The sequence below is a fragment of the Sturnus vulgaris genome, chromosome 25, assembly GCF_052056855.1.
Source record: "Sturnus vulgaris isolate bStuVul1 chromosome 25, bStuVul1.hap1, whole genome shotgun sequence".
Taxonomy (NCBI): domain Eukaryota; kingdom Metazoa; phylum Chordata; class Aves; order Passeriformes; family Sturnidae; genus Sturnus; species Sturnus vulgaris.
In genome coordinates, this window is record NC_142267.1 from 4,622,375 (window position 1) to 4,645,357 (window position 22,983).

At 44.8% G+C, this 22,983-nt stretch overlaps 1 protein-coding gene across 1 annotated transcript; it reads left to right on the top strand.

The window, feature by feature from the left end:
• Nucleotides 1-4,107: 4,107 nt before the first annotated feature.
• Nucleotides 4,108-19,173, top strand: LRRC38 (leucine rich repeat containing 38). Its single transcript, XM_014881662.2, has 2 exons — nt 4,108-4,897; nt 17,137-19,173. Exons 1-2 carry the CDS (start codon nt 4,270-4,272, stop codon nt 17,388-17,390), a joined length of 882 nt encoding a protein of 293 aa, XP_014737148.1. The 5' UTR covers nt 4,108-4,269; the 3' UTR covers nt 17,391-19,173.
• The last annotated feature ends 3,810 nt before the right edge of the window (nt 19,174-22,983 follow it).

Consider the following 22,983-nt stretch of genomic DNA (forward strand, 5'->3'; position numbering starts at 1 on the left):
GAAATGAAATCCATATCATTGTTTTTAGTCCAAAACCTGCCTACAGTTGTGCTTATCCAACTCCTGCTACTGGGAGGTGTGGAGAGAAATTGGTTTTCCTTCTTTGTTCTCCACAGAGGGGTTCAAAACAAATTCCTTTACAGTTAGAACTGGAACTGGAATTGTTACCCTGATTTACAAGCACGTTTTCCAAACCCATTCTGCCCCTTTAGGGGAGCCTGGAAGGCAGAATCACAGGTAAATCAGCTGACAGTCCAAACCTGGTCAATGTGGGATCCCACCTGTGTGGAAGAAGAATATTTGGGGTTTTTGTTGGGCATCAATTTCCAATTGAGAGGTTTGTGTTTTTCAAACGTGTATGAACTACAATGCAATACTGGAAGAATGAAAAAAGGTGGAAAAGCTGTGAGTCTTTGCTTGGGAGCACTGAAGAAGCACAGATGATAAAAACCCTTTATTTCTGAGACTCCTCACTGGAGCAATTTGATTTTACCACAGTGTCACTTGAAGCACGTAAGAACCTGATTTATGTCTTTCATTTTCTTATACAGAGTGATTGGGGTTTCTTTCATAGGAAGAGGAGGAAGGCGTCACTGGTGGGGTTTTTGGGGTCCCTTTGGGATCCCTGAGACTGCTCCTGCAGCCCTCAGTGACTGAGCACATTCCCCAGCCTTGCCCAGATGGAATTTTGGCTCGTGGGGAGCTCTCAGACCAGCGGGGTAGAGAGACCAGCACATGCAGAGAGGCACAAATCCATGGTTTATTCCATGAAGGCATCCTATCTGCATATACCCATGGCTATTGCTTTACAGGGGGTTTTGTATCTTTTGAGGGTTTTACAGTTTGCACCAATTACCAAGGGAATTCTACTTTCTGACCAATCCCTGAGGGATTTCACATTCAAAGCTGGCTTATGGATACTAAAAGAAAATGAACCACTAATATTAGAGATAGATAAGAGGGTTTTCCAAGGGGGGGAAGGTAAATTCCTTTTGTATTCATCATTTCACAGCCATTCCTTATCTCTAAGCCATGGTTTTCCAAGGAGCTTGTTCTGAGGATGCAGGGAGACTTTCTTCTGTGTTTTCTGCTCCCTCCACAGGAAGGGAACCTGAGACACAGGCAAACTGTAGGAATATGGTCAAACCTGTTGTTAATAGCTCAGCAGAAGGGAGCAGAGCAGTTTTGGCTGCCCAAAGTCCGAGGGCACAAGAGGGTGCTGTGCACTCAGCACATCACAGCCAAACCCCAGCTTGCTGCCACCGACTGCTGCAAATCAACCATTTCAAAAAGTAAAGCTTTAATACTTTTTTAAATAGAAAGCCTTGCTGTCTTCCTGCTAGTCAAAACTGCACAAAATGTTTGGCAAGTGAATGAAGCTTCAAAAAGATTCTAAAGAATTCCTGTGCTGTGAGGGAAACAGCTGAGAAACAGAAATAAGCAGAAGCTAAAAGAGACAAAATTAAACAGGAAATGTTGCACAGAGAAAGATGGGTCAGGAAGAAAGTCTGAAATCAAAGACAGCTTAGAAAGGCATCAGCCCATGGCAGGCACTGCAGCTGGGCTTGTACAGCAGAAGATCAGAGATGTCACACATTGGCAGAGAAATTCTTGTTTCCCTGGCTGCTGTGGGAGCAGGGCTGGAGCTCCACAAACCTGTGGGATACCTATCCCAAAATATCCAGAGCCTGGTGGCAATCCCTCATCTCCTGCCAAGCTCCTGACCGGGATGCCAGGCAGAGGAGCCCGGAGGCTCAGTGCAGACACTGCCAGCTGCAATGGGAGGGCAGGGGGCCCTCAGGGTGGGGCTGGGTCACAGCTCAGGGATGCAGCTGAGCAAAAGGAAGATCTGCTCTGTACAGAAAGGAGTGGCAGCTTTAGCAAGGGCTGCTTGGATTCTCAGGGAAGCTGAGTCCTTTTCCACCCCTGCCACTAGCATGTTCTTGGAACTTTCACAAATTATGCCTTATTGTCTGTAGTCTCCCATCTGTGAAGGCTGAGGCATCTTGGAGATGGAAATGTCACATCCTGATTCTGTGCACTTGATAGGAAAAACGGGGGTCTGCAGAGGAGGAGCCACAGAGACCCTTAAACCCTGAATAAATACGTGCTCTTAACAGAGAGCTGAATGTGTCCATATAAAATTACACTGCCAAAGACATCACATCAGTTCTGCTTTCCTGTGTGAGAAACATCTCTGAGCTAAAGCCTTAGTTATATTAGAGTAGATTACAGCAGGAGCAATTGTTTGCAAGACACAGCCCTAAGAATTTAAAAAGCATCAGTTCTGCATGAGAAACACCACTTGCAGTTACTTGTTGATGCCAATTCAATGAATCAATTCAATGAACCCCAGGAGCTGTTCTGCATGTTTGGGTTTTTCTAATTGGAGGTAGCCTGTCAAACTGTCACTTCCTCTGTAATTTAAAGGTAAATATTTTAAATAATCACCTCAGGAATTTATTTGGGCTTTGCCCTAGTGGTTTAAAGAGGCAGCTGTGCCCATTTCTTTCTGGGTGGCGTTTTCAAAGTAATTTAAGACATTAAAGACACCTAGAGCAGGATGTGTCTTTATGGGAGGGATCGAGAGACTGTCTCAAGGTGCTTTAGCTAAAAGACCTATGAATTAGAAACAAGGTGTGTTGTAAAACGTGAGAGAGGTGCTCAAAGGAATAAACCTTGACATGTTCATTTCCCAAGAGTGGTGCAGGGAAGTGCTGAGGTTGGAAGGAACCTCTGTCCAGCCCCCTGCTCAAGCAGAGTCAGAGCAAATTTACCCCGTGCCGTCCCCAGTGGGTTTTGTGGTGATATTCAACCTTTCTGGGAAGCCTGGCCACCCTCACAGCAGGAGAAGTGTTTCCTTGTGTTCAGATGGTTTTCAGTCTGTGCCCATTTCATCTTTTTCGGTCAGTGGTGCTACTGAGAGCAGTGTGGCTCCCTCTGATCCCTCCCAGCCCTCCCATTCCTAGGCATGCACCAAAGGAGAGCTGAGATACTGCTTGCATTGTCTGAGTTCAGGCACAGCTGTCCTGGAGGAAAGGCTGGCTGAGAAGGAAATGCTTGTCCCTTATTCTGGATCAAAGATACTCTGAATCCAGTTATAAAATATGACCTTAAATAGAAATTTCTGGCCTCTCTTTGACCTAAGAATGAGCTTGCCAAAGGTGTTGGACTTTGTGCTCTTCTCATCAGGATACATGCACCCAAATTCCTTCTGTCTCTAGAAAAATCTTCCATCAGAGCACAGAGGTGTGACCCCAGCTCTCCAGTTCTCTGCTCACACACCCTGCATGAAGAGGGAGGAGGGATGGAATTAAAAGTTAAGTGTGGAGCTGGCTGAGGACTTGCCTTTGTGGGTGTGGGTTCGGGGATGTCAGGAAAACACAGATGCCTTGTTGAAAAATCATTTCTGCTGCCCCACAGGAGACAGGCAGATCAACTGTCAAATATTTCAACCCAGCAAAACCAGTTCAATTTTAACCGGCTAAAGATTTGCACTTTTATGTGGCCCAGCAGACATTAGTGGTGCTGTAGTAGAAAGCAGTTTTTGGGTCATTAAAACAGGAAGGAAAAGCCCCTCACTTTGGAGACCATATTCCCTGTTGCTGCTGTAGGTTGTTCTTCTTGGTTAAAAGATACTGAGTCATATTTAGATAATGTGAACAGCTGAGGAATCCAGAAACAGCACAAAGCAGAGTTCTTTGTCTTTGGGCTCCCCCCTTCTGCTCCCTGTTTTACAAATCAAAGGGAAAACTGTCCTTAGCAGGCATCCAGGACACTGCCTGCCCCTCTCTCACATTCCCACAGCTGTTGGTCACCTTGATGGAGGCTCCTGCTAACAAACACAGTGAGTGATCTCATCCTGATTTTTACCTGAACAGCTTTTTAAGCAGAAGCTGTTGCTGTCAGAGTCACAGGATCAGGTGTGATTTCCCCTTTGCTGGAACATACAGCAAATATTCAAACAGGCTCTGGGCTTTTTTTAGCTCACAAAAGCAAGGGAGTCCTTTGAAAGATCCTCCGTGTACCCAATCATCGCTTTCCTCACCCTGCACAGCATCATAATATTCTGACAGAGTAAATCCTCACATTTGCCTCCCTCCCTCCCTCCTCCCTCCCCCTCCAGACTGCTGCTATCGGATCTGTGATGATATGTGATCTCCTGGATACAATCAGACACACACACAAGTACCAGGCACTCCTGCTCAGCTGAGCAAAATGTCTTTCTCCTAGAAGTGGGTGCTCATCACAGCCTTCAGATCCTTGACGATGTTGCCATGCTTTCCTTCCTGCCTCCTGCCTTTTGCTGCCTTTGCCTGCCTGCTTTTCCTGCCTGGGGGTCATCTTTGCCCTGCTGTCTGTAGCTGTATGGACTACCACACCATAGACTGCCGGGATCAAGGACTCCCGAGCGTTCCTAATCCCTTCCCTTTGGATGTACGGAAACTTCTCATAGCTGATAACAACATCCAGGCAATACCAGCCGACTTCTTTATATTTTATGGAGATCTAGTCTATTTGGACTTCAGGAATAACTCCCTCACCTCTTTAGAAGAGGGCACTTTTAGCAGTTCTACCAAACTGGTGTATTTAGACTTAAGCTACAATAATTTAACACAGCTCGATGCTGGGATATTCAAATCAGCGGAGAAACTGATAAAACTGAGCCTTGGGAACAATAACCTGGTGGATGTGGACGAGGCTGCTTTTGAGAACCTGGACCAGCTCCAAGTGCTCGAATTGAATGACAATAACTTACAGAGCCTGAACGTGGCAGCCCTGGAAGCGCTGCCCTCCCTGCGGACCATCCGCCTGGAGGGCAACCCCTGGGTCTGTGACTGTGACTTTGCCAATCTCTTCAGCTGGATCCAGGACAACGCATCCAAGCTCCAGAAAGGTAAAGCTCCGTGGCTCTCAGAGCAGTCTGGGTGTCCGTGTGTGCCTGCCAGGGCAGGATGCTTCCTGCTCCCATTGTCTGTGTGCTGCCTGCAGTTCGCTCGGGCTGTAATTGCTGAATTTGTTGGAATTTGATTTCAGCAAACCAGCCCCTTAAATTCGTGTGGGCTTCTTCTAGCAGCAGGTCCTCCTCCCACTTAAGAAATAAAAATTTAAAATTAAGCCCTAATAATTTTGATTTATAGGCTAAACTTGCATAGGCAGTCAAAGAGCCTTTTCACATTCATTCAGCCCAGAGCTGGTTCTCTTCCAGATTTCATTTTCTCTCTGGTAAATACGTTTTCTACAATAAGCCCTTTGAAAAGCTAAATATTCTGTGCCAGCTCCTTAGGAAAACTGATTTTCCTCTCATTTTGCTGATCACTTATGAAGCTGCTACAAAACAGTTAAATCCCCATTTTATGCAATTGTGATTGTCAGCCCCTTCCTGGAAGTATTTTGTTGCTATGCTCTGTGTTTGGAACCTTTCAGCATCTCGACTTGGGCTCTTTTCATTAAAAAACACTGTGCCCAATATGAGAAATAAATTGAAGTGGCTTTAGAAGCCCCCAAAATTCAAGATATATAATCCTGGTATTTGAGCCAGCAATTTTTAGAAAGGCACAGGGGGGGGAAAATAAAGGTGCTAAGACTGCCATGTCTAGGGAATCCAGACTCTTGCTCCACATGTCCCACCAGACCCCAAAGCATCTCTTAATCCAGCTTTAGCAGGAGATCATCTCACAGTTCTTGTCTCCCAACAAGCACCAGGGCATAAACTCTGCACTGAGCAGCACCAGCTGCTCCCAAAGGCAGATTGCTGGGAGCCAGGAGGGCTCCAGAGGGGACACCTTCACTGTCCCAGGCTGCTCCCAGCCCCATCCAACAGGTCTGGAAGATTTCCAGGGATGGGGCAGGCACAGCTTCTCTGGGTAACCTGTGCCAGGGCCTCACTGCCCTCACAGGGAAGGATTTTTTCTTCATATCCCATCCAGACCTCCTCCCTGTCAGTCTGAAGCTGTTCTCCCGTGTCCTGGCACTCCAGGCTCAGACTCTGCAGGCAGATATTCAGGTTCTTCCCATGCTTGTGACCTTGGGTAGCATCGTTCTAATACACTCATCTACATTGCCCTCAATATTCTTGGCTGTAGGTCAGCTGCTTTAAGGAAGAAGTGATTTGAGGAAAAAGTGTTGGGTGTTTTGCTCTCTGTGTCAGTGAAACTTTGATCTTGATTCTTTCTAAACCAAACCTATTGTCCCACTTTTCCCGATGCTTTAGCTAAAGTGTGCTCAATTTGAATTGAATATTTGCCTGCCTCTAATGCTGAACATGAGTTCACACAGCAGTTCACTTTCCCCAGGCTTTTACTGAATTTCCAGGTTGTTCTCCTTGATCCTGACAGAGATTCTGATCTGTTCAGTTTGAGTCTGTCCCACCTCTTTCTCTGCTGCCCCCTCAATGTTTCAAAGTGTATCTGAACTCATGTCTGGGAATTTCAAGTGAGTGAGCTTTCCCACAGCACTGCCAGTTGTCTTCCAAGCCCAAAGATGCTTTCCCACAGCATTTCCTCTCATCCACAGTTGTGTTTGGCCAAGCAGCTGAAAAATGGCAAGCTTACCCAGATCTTCTAAACTGTAACTGAGACTTGATTTGGGAAGGCAAAGGGGGAAGGAGCAAATACCCAAGTGTTTGATTTGATCAGAGCTGCCCTGCAAGGATTAGGATTTGTTGCCTGGAGTGAGTGCCCTGCTCTCCTCACACCCAGCCATGCCAGGGAGAGATGTGCACGGATGCAGAAAAGCATCAGGGCTTCTTGTGAGCTGCTGCCACAAAAACACTCCCTGTCTGCTTTGATAAAGCACCAAAACATTCTTCACAAAGGTGGCTGCAAAAGTAACCCCAGAAAGGAAACACTGTCTCAATGACTTTTTGAAATACGTGGCCACAGCTGCATGCCTTGCAAAACAACTTCTGGAAAGTCAGAGTTAAATTATTCGAATTATGTATGATTTGATTGCATTTTACACCCAGTTTCCAGCTTTTTTAATGATGCCACAACATGATTCCCATTAGGGTCTGATTAAATTAGTGTTACTTGTCTGGTTTTACCCATCCACGACCACGCTTGCCTGGCCTTTCCTGGGAAGGGCAGCTCAATAAACACTGAGCATTCCGGGTCCCTGGCTGCTGCTGATAGCTCTGTAAAGCTGGACGTGAAGGATTCCTGCAGCAAAAACTCCAGGATAAGTAGGGCAGCAATGAAAACACAGGGGGGAAAGGCAGGGATGCACTTCCAGGGCCTGAGAAAAGATCTTGGCTGGTTCTGTTTGGAATTCTGCAGCAGCTCGGGGCTCTGTGTGGCCTGGGCTGGGAGGGGACATTTGCAGACAGATTTAGGGTCTGGCACTGGGTTGGGCTCCTCACTTGGGCTGCACTGGCAGAAGCTGAGTGTGCCTGTGTGAGGGAATCCCTGGGAAGAGTCCCCGGAGCCCAGCCCTGCCTGCAGCACTGCAGGCACTCCCCAGCACCGGCTGCCCTTGGCTTCTGCAGAACAAACACCACGGGGATCTCAAAAGGAGCCTTTTGTCTCTGTGAACTGAAATCTGGATAATTGATCCTGAAGCTCTGTCCCTCTGTAATTAAGGTTTCTGGAGGACTCGGGGATGTGAACAAAAGCTGTGCTTCAACTCATTAGTTTTGCAGGAGCCAGGTCCATTTTCCTCCTGGCACAGCACCAGAAATAACTTGTAAAGCTCGAACTTCTGCTGACCTGCCTGCCCAGCTGAGCTGCCTCTGCTCAGACAACTTGTCGCTTCACAAACAGCTGGGATTTCAACAATTTTGCACATTTCAGCATTTATTCATCTAGCCTAAATTTTAAATAAAGGCTTAATTCGCATTAGGTGAATGCCCTACCCAGATTATACCCTCATCCTGGCAAACTTGCAGGCAGATTTATTAAAAGACTGCACTAAAATTTTGCTTTTAAACCCAGCACTTTAAAAGAGCAAACGCTTTTTTTTTTTTACCATAAAGAGATATTAAATCTATCATTTTCTTCACACTGCAAAGCAAAACTACAATTTTCCCCTCTGGTTTGGTTAATATTGATTAAAAACAAATTAGTAAGCATAGTGCAAAGAAGGCAAAGGAACTGTGAAGATCAGTAGGATGGTGATAAGTGGGAAAAATTGAAAAGTTCTTTTTCCTGGAGGAGATAAAGTGTCACAATGGTTAAGTACAACACTTAGGAAGATTTTCTCTAGAAGGATGTTTGGTTGTGTAGGCATTTGTTACACCTGAATGGCATGTGGTACAAATTAAAGCCTTCCCATCAAGAGGAGTATGAATATTAAGAATTTTTATTTTTTTTTTAATAGAAGAGTTGCTGTAAGATCTTTATCCCTGCAAAGACAAGTATGAAAACTTTGGTAGAAGGTTTTACTCCATGGGACCATGAAAACTCATAGAACAAAAAAATACCTTGGAAGAACCAAAGCCTAAATTCATCTACAAAAATACACTTGGCAACTTCTTGTATTGGCCAGGCTTTCTTCTGCTTCCAGAGTTTGTTGTTCATCACATTAATCTTGGCTAAAAATGTACTTTTCTTTTTTGCTAATCTCTTAACTTAGTTCTTTCAGTAATAGTGTTTGAAACTCAGGGCTCAGCCAGCAAAGGATTGTCACTGGTGTGAATGACCTCCAGAGCAGAGGGTTATGAACCCTCCATTTCAGTGTTTAAATACAAAGGGCTTTGTGGAATAAATGTCTGCAGAAACATCTTGTTTAAAATTAGTACCAAAGCCACGTCTTGAATCTCTCTGAGGATCCCATCAGGATGAAGGGACTGGATTCAGATAAATGCCTGTAAAAAACCAATACAAGTGATCTGCAGTGGCCACAGTGAAGGGCTTTGTTGACATTCCCATTGCTGATTTTTATTTTCTGTGAACATGCTTGGGGCAGCTGGGCCTGCCACCTTGTTTGCTAATGACTAATGCATTTTTAACATTACTTTTAATTAGAGTTTAAGCACTCCTTGGAGTATGACTGTAGTGTCTCCTTTCTGTCATCTTGCCCCCATTTTGCTTTTTACTTCCTTTCTTCCCCTTGCCTTTGGGAAGTTGTATACAGTTTCTGGGATTAACTGATTTATTTTGTTTAGTTATTTAAGTTCCCCACTACTCATTGCAAGAATTAAAAATTTGCTGCTCTCTATAAAAACAGTATTAGAAAGACTTTTAGCAAAGGTTTAGACTGAGCATTTTTATGGGTAGCCTTTGCACAATTGCATTTCCAGGAAGATTTGAAAAACTCATTCAGAAGTGGCCAGAGACAGAATTCCAGATAGATTTGTGCTGTGATAAATAAAATAGGTGTTCTGAATGTCTGAAATTGAAGCAGCCAAAGTTGAGGACTGATGCTCAGGGCTCATTTGATCAATCTTGCTCCATTTTGGAAAGCTGTGGGCAGTGGCTACACATTTCTGAGATATTCCAAGAGGGTTTCAGTGTCAGTACTGACACAGATGCTGTTTAGCTACTTGAAAGGCTTCTGTAGCTTTCAAGACCTCTTCAGAATGGAGGGAGAAGTAAATTCTGGTCAAGTGGCAAATTTCCAGATAAAGCCAGTCTATGTAAAAGAACAGGGGAAAAGGGATGGCAGTGAGAGGAGGTAGGAAAAAAACAAGAGCAGGTGACAGTGAGGCTGTAAGCAGGAAACTCAGACTGAATTCAGTCCTAAAAGAGAGACTCAGAAGGGAATCAGTGTAATGAGAATTATAAAATATAATCATTTAGGCTGGAAAAAAAACCCAAGGTCTTTGAGTCCAGCCTGTGCCCAATCCCCAGCCCAGTGAGTGCCACATCCAGGAATTCCTTGGACACCTCCAGGGATGGGAATCCAACCCTCCCTGGGCACTTCCAATCCCTGCCCACCCTTTCCATGGGGAAATTCCTGCTGCTGTCCCCCCTGAGCTCCCCTGCCCAGCCTGGGCTGTTCCCTCTCCTCCTGTCCCTGTTCCCAGATCCCAAATCCCCCCGGCTGTCCCCTCCTGTCAGGGAATTGTGCAGAGCCACAAGGTCCCCCTTGATCCCCCTTTTCTCCAGGCTGAGCCCCTTCCCAGCTCCCTCAGCTGCTCCTCTGACCCTCCAGACCCTTCTAGACCCAGAAGAATGGAATTATTTTTTCTAAACCTGTTCAGACATTCTGTGCCATGAGCTTACCATCTCTTGCTTCTTGGCTCTTTCTAGGATCCCATTCCAATCTGAGATCTATTGCATAACTTATTCTATAAATTAAACAATCTCTCATTTCACTAATCCAGGCCTTTAATGTGTTTACAGAAAATATTAAATATTTTCTTTAAAACAAAGCATCGTGATGATGGGTTCTGTTTAACATTTGAACCAAGAGCCAGCAAGGAAACTGAGCACTTTACAATTCCTCTCAACTTATCATCTTTATTAGCACTTATTTGTTCATGTGCTGTGCAGAGAAGGCTCCTTAACTTGCTGCACCAATATAGAACCCAAGGAGCTGCAGCCAGGGAGGACAGGCTGTTCTGTCCATTGCAGCCATCAGCTCTCCCCCAGTATCAGCACATGCTCCCACATCACCAGGACAGAACAGGAGATCTGTGTGTCTGGAAAGGAATGAAAAGCCCTAAGACATTTCACACATTCAGCAGCTTTTATCCTGCTCAAGCAGAAACTCCTCACAGAAATTATATTCCTTAACAAGCACATCGAATCTGTTTCTATATATACACATATATAAATATATAATTTGATCTCCCAGACATTTTCAGTAAAATGATCTGACTGCCACTGGCTTTTCACTCTGTTTCTTCCATCCTAAGGTTATTGGGAGTGCATCCATATTTCACAGATTTGGAGATGTGAGGACAGCATTTGCAGATGTGAACACCTGATGTTGAACTTTAGGCTTTGAGACAAACTGCTAGGTACCCTGAAAAACTGTTCTGCAAATCTTTAGGGCACTTGGCCATGGAAGTTTTATTTAGGCACCTCAATCTAGGCTTCAAGTTTTTTAAGCTTTACTGTTCTGATAGCTCAAGGCTATTTTCAATGAGACCTCATCTCACTTCAGAGGCAATGCCTCTCCCAGTGCTTATTAATACATCTGATACATTTGTGACAGTGTTTAAAGAGGCAAACCACAGCTGGGAGCAAAATACCACACAAGAAACAACATGCCACATTTAAACATTTCAAATCTGTGTCAACTACATTCAGCAGCATGAGGGAACAGCTAAATTCCACCCAAAAGGGCAAATGCCAATTTTACTGTTGGGAAAAAAAGCCTATTGTAGTGCTCTTATATTTGCTGGATCCAGAGTAGTGAACATGTGCTCATTTAAACATTTGTGATATTTCTGTGGATGCATTTCCATGCATCCTAGTGCATGTCCCAGGGTGCCTTTGCATTATCTCATCCTGCTGTCCATTGCTGAATGACAGGAAGCTCTTTGTCCTGGTACCTGCTTGGTGTGAACTCTAAAAGACCCTAAAAGAATTGAGGCTTTTGGTTTTTTTTCACCCCAACTCAGCATCTAAAATTATAGCTGAGAAATCCCTGTCTGCTAACAGACAGACCATAACAGTGACATGATAAAGAATTCCAGAAGTTCCCCAATCAAAGATGGACTTGGCATGGGGATTAGAAACAAGCAGAGGCAGAAAGCCACAAGGAATCCTTCACCACAGGGTCAAGTGGAGCTGCAGGAAGTGATGCCCTTGGTGCATGTCTGCAGCTGCAGGAGTACAAACCAAGCCCAGGGTGCAGCAGGGCAGCAGCCAATACATGCAGGGAAATCCCCTGGCACAGCCAGGAGCAGGCAGGGGCAGTGCCCTCCATCCTTTAAAAATTCCTGATCACAAGAACCTGTGAGAAACGTGGCTGGATCGTGGCTGCAAAGTCCCAGCAGGGCTCAGGTGAAACAGAGACCTCTGGGTTTTTGTGGGGGTTTTGAGATGCTGAGATCAGTCCAGTTATAACTTTGGGGCATTGCTGCATTGTTGGTCTCCTCTCAGTAATTTACAAGGAATTTATTCATTATTTGCAGGCTGGTTTTGCAGGGCTGCTTCTGTTTTCGAGGAGGTTCAGTTTTACAAGGAAAGATTTCAGGCTGGGCATAGCCCTGAACAGAAACAAACTCAAAGTGGGTTTTAGGATCTAGCAGCAGCCTGATTGCCTGTGATTTATTGCCAGGGTTTAAGTGCTGGACTTGCTGGAATTGTGCTCCTCTAATATAAGGTGCTCAAAGTCATATTGTTCTAAAACTTATTTGGGAATTTTACTGAAATAACTCTACCTGGAACCCTCTTGCATCACTTCTTTATGAGCACACTTTTTTTTTTCCTTCTTTTTAAAAATCTACCTCTCCTTTTAACATTATTCTTCTGGAATTCCAGCATTTTCACACTTCCCATGTTACTCAGACAATCTATTCCTCAGGGTACAAACCTGTAGCCTTGGGAAGGGGTTTTAACCCTTTAAGTGCAGCAGAAATAAGATGCACAGCTACATGGTCGTCTTTCATGACAGGAAGAAAGAGACAAGTTTGTTCACAAACACACTTGGTTTTATAGCAGGACTGCAACTCCAAGAGTAGAGAAAAGGTGATTGGTTCAGACAGAAGACACCCCATTGCCAGGGCCTGGGCACACACCACAACAGGTGTTCTATCTTTGTTATTAATTCCTTTTTATTTTGACCAAGATATCACCCTGGGAGAAATTCTCCCTAGCCTTGAGCTGGACCAGCTCATGGGCTGGGAACAGAGCTGAGAAGCTCCAGCCTGGAATATTTTTCAGGCTGTGATTTTCTTACTTTCTCAATATGTGTCCCTACACAGACCTGTATTTTCATGCTTATTTTCCCAGAGTTGAGAGAAGGCTCTGTAGAATCCAGCACCTGTGCCTTGCCTGGCACTCCAAAGCAATCAGCTCCAGAGCAATCCATCTGCTCCTGCTGATGACATAGCAGAAGGATACAGGGTGTGTGACATTGTCCTTGGGACAGCTGGAGTCATTACAGATAATGGGATGGCCCTGATCAAAATAACCCAAGCTGTGTATTTATAGCACACTCACACTTGTTATTTCATTTACAGTTTTGTTTGGTATGAAGAAGCAACTCCTTGAATATGTTGTGGGAGCAATGAGGTCGATAAATATAACTGCCATCAAAGGCTCTCTTGCTGCAGCCAAGCACTAAATAACCAAGCTGCTTTGAGATGCCCTTTGCAAGAATCCTGGCTGGTCTTTTAAAAGAATAAATTCTAGAGAATTAACAAATAAATAAAAAAACCCAGAAAACCCCCACAAACAAACTATAAAAATTAATACAATCCAGGTAGAAGTGTATGAAAGCAGAGCTCTGGGGTTAAATGGCATCTCCTGTCCTCTAGAGGTTGTGTGTGGGGACAGGGATTTCATTGAGCCAGTCTAGATGCAACAGAATCACACAAAGGAAAAAAACCTACACCCTATAATTAATACTGATCACTTTTTAGAAACCATTCTTTAGTTCACTGTTCATGCACAGGGTGTTGCCCTGGAATTACTTCCTGCCCAAGGAAAGAACAAAGATGGATCCATTTCTGGGCACCAATGGAACAGGACAGGTGGGATACAGACCATCAGCTCTTTGGACTCTCATGTCCTAAAAACAAATTTCTTGTAAATAATGTCCTAAAAGCAACCCTCTTGTAAATAATGTTAAGCACGGCCATGTTTCTGTAGAAGGAAGCAGATGAAATGGGTTTGTCCATCTCTCATCCTCAGCAGGTGTGTGATGGTATTTTCAGGTGAAGAGTTGGAAGCTCTGGTGCAACAACCACTGCATCAGCTCTGGAAGGAGAAATCCCTTGTGCCACCAGAGACAGAACTGCTGCTCTTCCTGTTGACTGTTCCAAAGGAACAGGCTGTTCCCAATTCTCTTTGGAGTCCAAAGGAAAGCTTCTGTTTGGCTGTGCTGGGTTTTTCAGCAGTGTCACGACTCAGCAAAGAGAAGCATCCACCCAGCAGGACAGACTGATCCACGTTCCTTTCCCTCAGCCACTGCCCTGTGCCTCCTCTGAGCCCTGCACTGTGCCCAGGCTGCTTCCAGCACAGCTTGCAGAGACTGCCCTGTGTGTGCACGGCAGAGCCCAGCTCGTTCCTGCCTTTGGGAGGAGCTGGTGCCTGCACAGCCTGGCCAAAGCTGCAGCTGGGGGCCAGCGAGGCCCCTGCACTGGCCCCTGCTCTGTGGTGCTGTGTTCCATCCACTGGCATCTGTTATTCCCAGTAAATAAGAATTCTCTAAAATCTGAGGCCACAGAAGCCTGTTGGGCTGTCACACAATAAAGCAAGTAGCAAATTCCCATCTAATCTATTTGGTTTGAGAACATGACCTAGATTCCAGTACCCATGGCTACATGGAGAGGAGCATCTTTATTTCTCCTTATTGTATAATGAGTCTCACAATCCTTGCAGTACACTGATTCTCATAACAAGAAATGCCCTCTAAGTGCCTTGGTGTGTTGCAGGTCCTTTGCTGTTTGCATTCTGTGTGTTGTGATGTAAAGTGAAAGCATCAGGGAAATGGAATAGAGCTCACAGTGCACAGGGTCAGCTTTGATCCATGGCTCAGCTGCTTTTGGGAATGAAGGACTGAGCTCCTTTTCATGTTGGGATTCTGGGCAAATGCTGCCATGGTAAGTTAGCTCTAAACCTAAGGGCTGCAGTATGTAGAACCACTCAGGACAAGAGTTTTCTTTTGGAGTCTTCCTCTCTTTTTTTCCAATATATTCTTTTTCCACTTCCTCCCTTCTCCAGATGTGATATTGTGTCCCATCACTCCAGCACAGAGGTATTTTAAATGCTGCCAGTTGAGAATTTCTTTTGCAGTTGGACAGAAATTTTAAAGGGTAGAGTTGCTTGTGGTCACCTGTGCCCCCTTTCTTTTGAGGAGCTTGACTCAGATGCTCTGAAAACAGCAGTTCTCAGGATTAGACTGATTTCCTTTACAGAAACAGTTGGACAGAAACATATTTTTATTGTGCTTGCTACAAGTGAAATGGAATTTGTGTCGTTGCTGTATGCACTTAGTGCAGGTTTTTCTGCCAAAATGCTGCAGAGATCTTTTCCTATTAGCAAGGAATTTCCTCTTCAAATGAATTTGCAGTATGTTACACTCATGCAACTGCTTTGATTACTGTCAGGATTATATTTATTTACTGAAAAAAATCTTTGCTTTTAAAAATCTGATTTAAAAGACACAGGTCTTGAAATTGCAGCCTACAGCTTTTCACTCATCCCTCATTTCTCATGGTTTTGAATAGGGAAGGATATCCATCTGTCCCCCATTATGCTTACTCTGATTAATGCCTAGAGCTGCTACTTCCAAGTCTCACTGAAATGAAAATACGATTTGGAGGTCAGCTCTCAGTTGTTTCAGGTGGAAGGTTCATAGAGGGAGCTCAGTCAGAGGCTGGAGAGCAGGTTTGCATCTCCTCAGTCTCTGAGTGCTCAGGTGCTCCAGGCTGCCAGCTATGGCAGAAGACATGAACACTGCAGGGCCAGGTCTCCAGAAGTCTCTGAGGTTCTTAGAAACCAGGTAGCTGCTTTCTCTTCCAGGTCAGTTCTGACCACAGGAGGTTTCACAGATCTCCAGAGCAAGCTGTGCTTGTTCACCATCTGCTGTGCACAGCCAGGGCACCCCAGGCTCAGCAAAACCAGCAGGGATTTGCAGTTTGCCTGCAGTGAGCCCTGGGCAGGCTGGCTCTGACACTGCTGGGCAGCTCCCAGGACATCCCCAGCCAGAGCAGCACGAGAAAGAGGGAAAGCCACAGAACTTCAGGCAAATACAACACATACAGGATGGCTTTTAGGGACCAAAATTTAATACAATCATCATTACAAGGTCAAGTAAGTCACTGGTTCCACAGTGGAACTAAGTGAAACTTCTCAATCAGCACAGCAGCTGGGCTGGGCTGGATCCAGTTGATCAGTCAGGGCAGCACCACTGACCCAAGGAGCCTGGGTTTAACAATAACATCACAAGCCAGTAAACATGGACATGCCAGTAAAAATGTTTAACAGTTAAACATCACATGCCACAGCTATCCAGCCAGAGGAAAACCAAGATTCACAAATGCAGAGGGAATCTCATCATCACCACTCCTTGTTTAAAGTGACATCGGGGTTCTGTGGCAGAGCTGTGGGATGGAAATGCAGTGTGCTCTGTGTGTGCACAGCAAGGCAGAGCCCAAACCACGGAGAACACCCTGGGATCATCAGGAGAGAGGAAGTGGATCGAGTAATTTAGCAGCAGATCTCGTGGCATTAATACACAATTCTTACATTTGCCCTTTTTATTCATGTCCTTAATAGTGAGACAAAAGCTGCTTTGCCAGCAGCTCTGCTGATTTAATTCACTTCAGTGAGGGTTCCATTCTAGCCCTGGTAACATCCTCTCCTGCTGCTCCCCTGTGGTGAATGAAGAAGGAGCTGGGCATATGCAGGGAGCTGTGTGCTTTTACCATCCAGGACCCAGCTCTATTCTCACCACTTCTTAAATCTGGGGGGTTTTGCTTTTGCTACAAAGAACCCAGCTCTTGGCATTCTCCAGTAATGCAGGCAGGAACAATATCTGTCATTCTGCTTGGCCTCAGGACAGCCAGAGAGAAAAGGTGGAAGCAGGTCACAGACAAAAAAGCATCCATTAAACCCAAACTGTTGTTTGACCAGAAAAGAAAAAACTCTAATTTGGAACTACATGGCAAAAAGTAATGTAGAAGGGTATGGAAGGAACTTCAGTATCCCTCTTACCCTGCTCAGGAGTTTGTGTTCAGATGGAGTAGCTGGGAATTGCTTTCAGGTCTCCAGGTTTAGATGCATCAGAGTTCAACATTCACTTTTTTAATTCCTCCAAATCATGGTCCTAGATCACACCTGATCCCTGGAAGGCTGCAGGTGAAATAACTTAATTTCCAGGAGCTGCTCAGAGAGGCTATGTAATGGCTTTTGGATAGTGACAGGTTTTGTTCCATTTTTTCCCTGAATATTGTACAATTTTGTAAACCTGGAATTAACCCTAAAACTTTTCTTCAGCCGTTCAATCTCTGACCCAGAACAACTGAAGAATTCATCAACATTCTGCTGATTTGTTTTCCTTTCCTCTTCCTTGCAGGTCTCCATGAAATCCAGTGTTCCCTGCCCGTGGAGAACAGAAGGATCTTTCTGAATGAGTTATCTGAGGTCAGCTTTAGTGAATGCAAATTCAGTTTGTCATTGACAGACCTTTTTATCATCATCTTTTCGGGAGTCGCCGTGTCCATCGCTGCAATTCTCTCCAGCTTCTTCCTGGCCACGCTGGTGCACTGCTTCCAGAGGTGTGCTCCCAGCAAGGATGATGATGATGATGAAGACGACAGCGAGGACTGAACTTAGTCAAAATCCTTAAGTTTCCTTGGTTTATCAGTTACCAGATCATCAGCCAAAGTCTTCGAGGAAAAAGAGTAGAGTAAAAGCTTTAAACATGACTTAAGCTCACCGTGTGTAAGGATCCCTTCTAGGCACGGGCTGGGGTGGCAGACCTGAGCTGTCAGCTCTGCTCTCATGCACCCTGCTGCAATCAGCCCGGGCCTTAATCAAACACTGCATTTAAACTTGACGATTGAAAGAAAAAGGGGAGGAAAGAAAAAAAAAAAAAAGGTCCAGTGTTTTAAAAGATGCGTTTCCACACTGTCCCGATGAGATGCAGATTCTTATAAGTGCTTGAAGCTTGTTCTAGATACACTTTGAAAAGAACTGGGTGAATGGAGATGTTTCAGGTTGAAAATACAGAAGCAATTCAAAATAGTATCCTTCCTAGATCTAACTACTGGGAGGTTCTATTTGAACTCACACAAAATGTAATTTAAATGATTCTTAGGATTGTAGAAAGCATGAGAGGAATGGCATTTTCCCCCCTACAAAAGTTCCCCAGAAACATCCATCCTTCATTTAATGACAGCAATTGCAGGCACCATTCAGCAAAAAAAAAAAAAATTCTATAAGTGAATACGATTCTGGGTCTGAGTCATCCACTGCAGATGCCTGGCACTTCTTTGGTCATGGCACAAATACTAAATATAACATCCTTTTGCATTTTTAGATGCAGTGAAGGAAAGGATTTCCCTCCCTGTATTGCTCGGCACCAGTAACTGTTGCAGCATCCAGTCCATTTAGCTATTTTAAAGCACTAAGGGCTATATTCTGCTCCTGGTTATACTGGAATAACCCAAATGAGATCAACACCATGATCCAAATTGGCAACTGTATAAACAAAAGTGAAATCTGGCCCAACGTATTTCTGACTGTATTATAGATTTGTCAAAACTTGAGCTCTTCTATACGATGGTAGATATTTTTGTTAAAATTTAAAAAGACATTTATTACAAGAGATTTTTGGAATAGTGCTGGACAGCTTTTTAGGATAAGTATATTTTTAAAATATTTGTAATGGAAATATTTTTTTAAAGCTCTGTGTATTTAAAATGTTATCTAGAGTGGCTGTGAGGGCTTAAAGTAACGATCAACATAGTAATAAGCAAGCTAAGGACTAAGCTATTATAAAGTAATTAGTGCTGATAAAAAGTAGCATTTGTTTAACGACCGTAAATGCTATTATTTCTTTTAAAAAGCACTCTTTGTTCAAAATACTGCCTTGCTCAGTGTCCCCCTATGTGGCTGGGGGTGCCAGGGTCCAGCAGCACTCCTGGTGATCCCACCCAGCAGGGATGAGCTGGAACCTCCAGCACGCCTCAGTCTGTCTGTCTGTCCGTCCGTCTGTCCGTGCCTCAGTGCAGGACCTCCCTCCCGAGCAGCACACCAGCTGCTCATCCCTCCCCGGTGCCTGGGGCTGCAGGGGAGGGCTCTGTCCCTTGGGGTGGCCCTGCCATCAGCCCTGTCCTGCCCGGGGGTCGCTGCCTTGGCTCACGGGGCTCGCTCTGGGTGGGCACCGCGCTGGTGAGAATTTATTTCTGCTCAATGCACTCACTGCTCCCATCGGTGGGATGGCTCCTTCTGCAAACACACTGAGACAGGATCAAGCAGGACAGTGAGAGGCTATTCTGTATCAATACTGTCTTATTCTATTACAATTCCTTCAAGAAAAATGGAATTATATGATTTTCACTGTGTAGTGCCATGATTATAAACAACACAAATATATTTATAATTTCAACCTGGGTTTTGATGTTTATTTGTATGTGGGAATGAAAAAGGACAGAAACCGTGCCTGATTCACCTTTTTAAGGGAGGTTTTGTGGGGTGGTTGGAAACACATTGCCCAGGGCAGTTCCTGAGGCACCTCCCTTTCCCACAAATACGGATCTGTTATCAACAGTTTTATATTTAGAGCTGTGCAAATTGTTCAGTCACGGAACAGGAAACTGGGTCACACTTATTATGGGCTCAAAACTCACAACCCCTTAGCAAAATGATTTGTCCTACCAAACTTCCCAGGGAGTCACCAGTGGATGTTTCAGCAAACATCTGCCCTGCCCCTGGTGATGAGTTCCTGGTTTGTGCCATTACCCTGGAAGGCTCAGTCATTTTGCAGAGGTCACAAATCAAACTCAACTGTTTTGTCTGGGCTCTGCTCTCACTTGCAGGTTCACCCTACTGTGATGTAGATTTGTTTATAGTTTGTAGCTTTTGTTCAAGCCAACACAAAGCCCTGAAAGCTCTGGTTCTATTTGGAGTGTAGCACCCGAGGAGCACCGAGGAGCACACCAAGCTGACACCCACACAGCACAGCACAAGCTGGAGAGCAAGGCTTGGCAAAGCTTTATTTGGGAAGCTGCTATTCTGGATACTACACTGCACCAAAGTGATTTTGCTACGTAGGGTTTTTTCTGGATCAGAAACTTCAATGATATTTTTAAATTCTGTTTTTCCCTATAACTAATGTAAATTTCTGAACATTATTGAACACCTCCAGTTAGTAATATTGGTTTATTGTAAGCACTAGCAGTTGCCAACTATTAATATTGGTTCTGCATAATTCTAGTTGCTAGTAAGTGAGACAGAACTTGAATTTAGTCCTAACTGGGATTTTTCTAATTTTATGGAACCTTGAGAGTAAACCACTCTCCTGTTGGAATATCAGCAGAATATCACCATAATGATGCCCTGCAAACATTGAAAGCCAATTTCATCATCAGTAGAGGGTGGCCTGAGGGCTGCATTACTATTGCAGCTTTAGCTGCACAGAGGTGCAGCACAGAGCTAATCCCCTCTCCGGGTTTGGGGCACTGGGGAGGGTTCCTGTGCAGGGATTTTCCATGGCTGGGATGTGGTGAGCCTGCTCTCCCTGCTCCCTGCAGTGACCCACATTAGATCAGAGCAGTCACAGGGGTGCCAAGCAGGAGCTGAATTTATCTTCCCTCCACTCCAGCAGCCCTGCCTGTAGGTGATCAGAAATGAACTGTGCAAAGTTCTTCATTTACAACTTCCCTTCTAAAATAGCTCCACTTTTGTCGTGCTCTCTCCCTGTCAGAATGAGCAGACATTTTACCTGCTTCAAGGGGAAGCAAAGATACTCTGCATGACCCAAATAAAGCATTGCAGGCTCCAGGAGCCAGGCAGCAGCTGCCACATTGCCTGCAGATATTTCTCCTTGATGAAATGCTAGAGCTGGGTACGTGTGAGGATCCAAAACCTGTGCAAAAAATCAAATCTGCATGATGTCATTGAGACAATCTGACTTTTAGAAGTGTGCACACAGGTTTTAAAAAGCCCTAATCCACAAAATATTAAAATAAAGATCACCTAAAGCAACTGTCCAAACCCAGCATTTCATCCCCAGTGAGCCACCATCCCTCTGAGGCAGCTCCTGCTCTTGCTCAGACATGAACATTAATGGGTCAGGTTTTACAGCAGCACAAAAATGCACTGGGACACCTGCAAGGGGTGGCTCTGGAAGCTCCTACAGGGGACCTCAGTGCTTGGCCACCCAGCCAAGGAGCAGAGCCTGACCCAGTGCACACTGACAGCTGAAATTCACCCTGGCTTAGACAGAAATGACAAGAACTGGGCTGGGTTTTGGGCTGTGGAAGAGCTGTGTGCACTCACAATGTGGGCAGGGAGGGTGTGTGACAATGCTGGAACTGTGTCCCCCCCTGGAACCCCAGAGGAGGGGCTGGGGGGGACCTCAGCTGGGTCCTGTCCTTTATCCCAGGTCGCAGCTCTCTGCAGGTTCAGCTCACATCCCAAAATAAAGGAGCAGAGCTTTGGTCGTGCCCAAATCCAACCATTCCTCTGAGAAGACAATGTGTGGTCACCTGTGGTTTAACCTGTTTCTTTTTCATCCCCGTGGGATGCTTGGCTGTGGGGGAAAGTCCTTGTGATTCATCCTGGTGAAGGTGATGGTGGAATGCTGAATCCCTGTGTAGTCTTTCCAAGAAGAAACCAGAAATACACATCAGGAAATTAAATTTCTTGGAGAGTAAGGTCTGCCTGTGACACACAAGCCACCAGAACCTTTTATTATTTCATGTCCTCCATGTAACCACTGGAGCAGTACAGCCTTGCCATAGAACTGTAGAAAACTTAGGAGAACCACAAACACATTATTAGTGATGCTAATATAATGATGAATATAATTATTCATGTATTTCATATAATATTCATTATTCATTAGGGAATATCACTAATATAGTGATGAATATAATCACTTTGCTTAGTGATTATAGTGAAGCTTTGTCACAAAAATACCTGGTTTTGTAATCAGATTCACACTCCCACACTGACATCATGTTCCCCTCTCGGTGTTAATTTCTGTATCTCCATATCACAATTGTATCTAAAATAACATCTCACTTTGGTGCTTATTCTGAACAGTGCAGCAGCACAAATCACCACAAAAATAACCAGACCAGGAAATCCACAGGTCCAACTATCCATCCAACCACCCAGCTACTACTGTAAAGAGTTAGTAGGGAAAAAAAACCACTGAATTTTGAGCTGACTCAGAGAGCAGCAGCAGCAGCCCCTGTGTCACACAGCAGCACTGCGATGATGATGCTGTGTCCCTCCAGCTCCCAGCAGCTCTCACACCCCACCCAGAGCTCCCTGAAGCCGTGTGAAACTGGGCAGCTCTGGGTTAGCAGCACATCCTGTGGGTTTTTTGGGGCTTGTCCAAACCCCTGCCAGCAAATATTTCAGAGCAGGCTTCCACTGTTCGTTCTGTGGGATGTGAAAGGCTCGCAGGGGGCTGGGCAGCAAGCAAGGAGTGAACCAGCTCGGGCCAGGGGTGCTCAGCAAAGCCACGTTTGCTTCAAAGCCGCTTTGTTTTCATCTCAGAGCTGCTTTTCCACCGGTTTCTGGGAGCAGGGGTGAGCTCTGAAGGTTGGCCAGTTCACACCCAGGTACGTGGTATTGTCTGTTCCCAGCAGAAATTCATCTCAGGTGAATTTTCAAAGCTTAGTGCTCCCAACCAAAGCACCATTTGCCTGTTCAAAAGCTTTCATTTTAATGTGAGGTGTCACTTAGAGGGCTGTACAAAAATCTCTTATCAGCTCAGAAATGAGAAAGTCAGAAAAGTTCCTCCAGTCAAAGGTGCTAGCAGGTTTTGCTTCAACCCTTCCAGAGTGTGGGGTCATTTCTCCAAACTGAATTATCATCAAGGGAGTATCAGTGATTAGGTTTGAACTCCTCCTTTTTCTTCTCCCCAGTTGGCATCACTCTTTAGCCTTTGAAAATCTGGCTTCAAATGTGAATTTGGATCAAGGGAGGAAATGACCAGAATATGACCTTGAGGTCACTTTGGTCAGTTTGGCAAATGCATTGAGTTTTTATCTCTATGAACTGTACACATGAAAATGGGAAAACACTTCCCTGAGCTCCAGAAGATTCTATACAAGCACAGCATTTGATAGCTTTAAAAATACAGGGGCAAGCAGAAGGATGAGAGAGATGTATGGTAAATAACATTAAAAAGTAAAATGAGGCATAATTAGATTGATTTGTATTTTCATAGAAGAACACTATT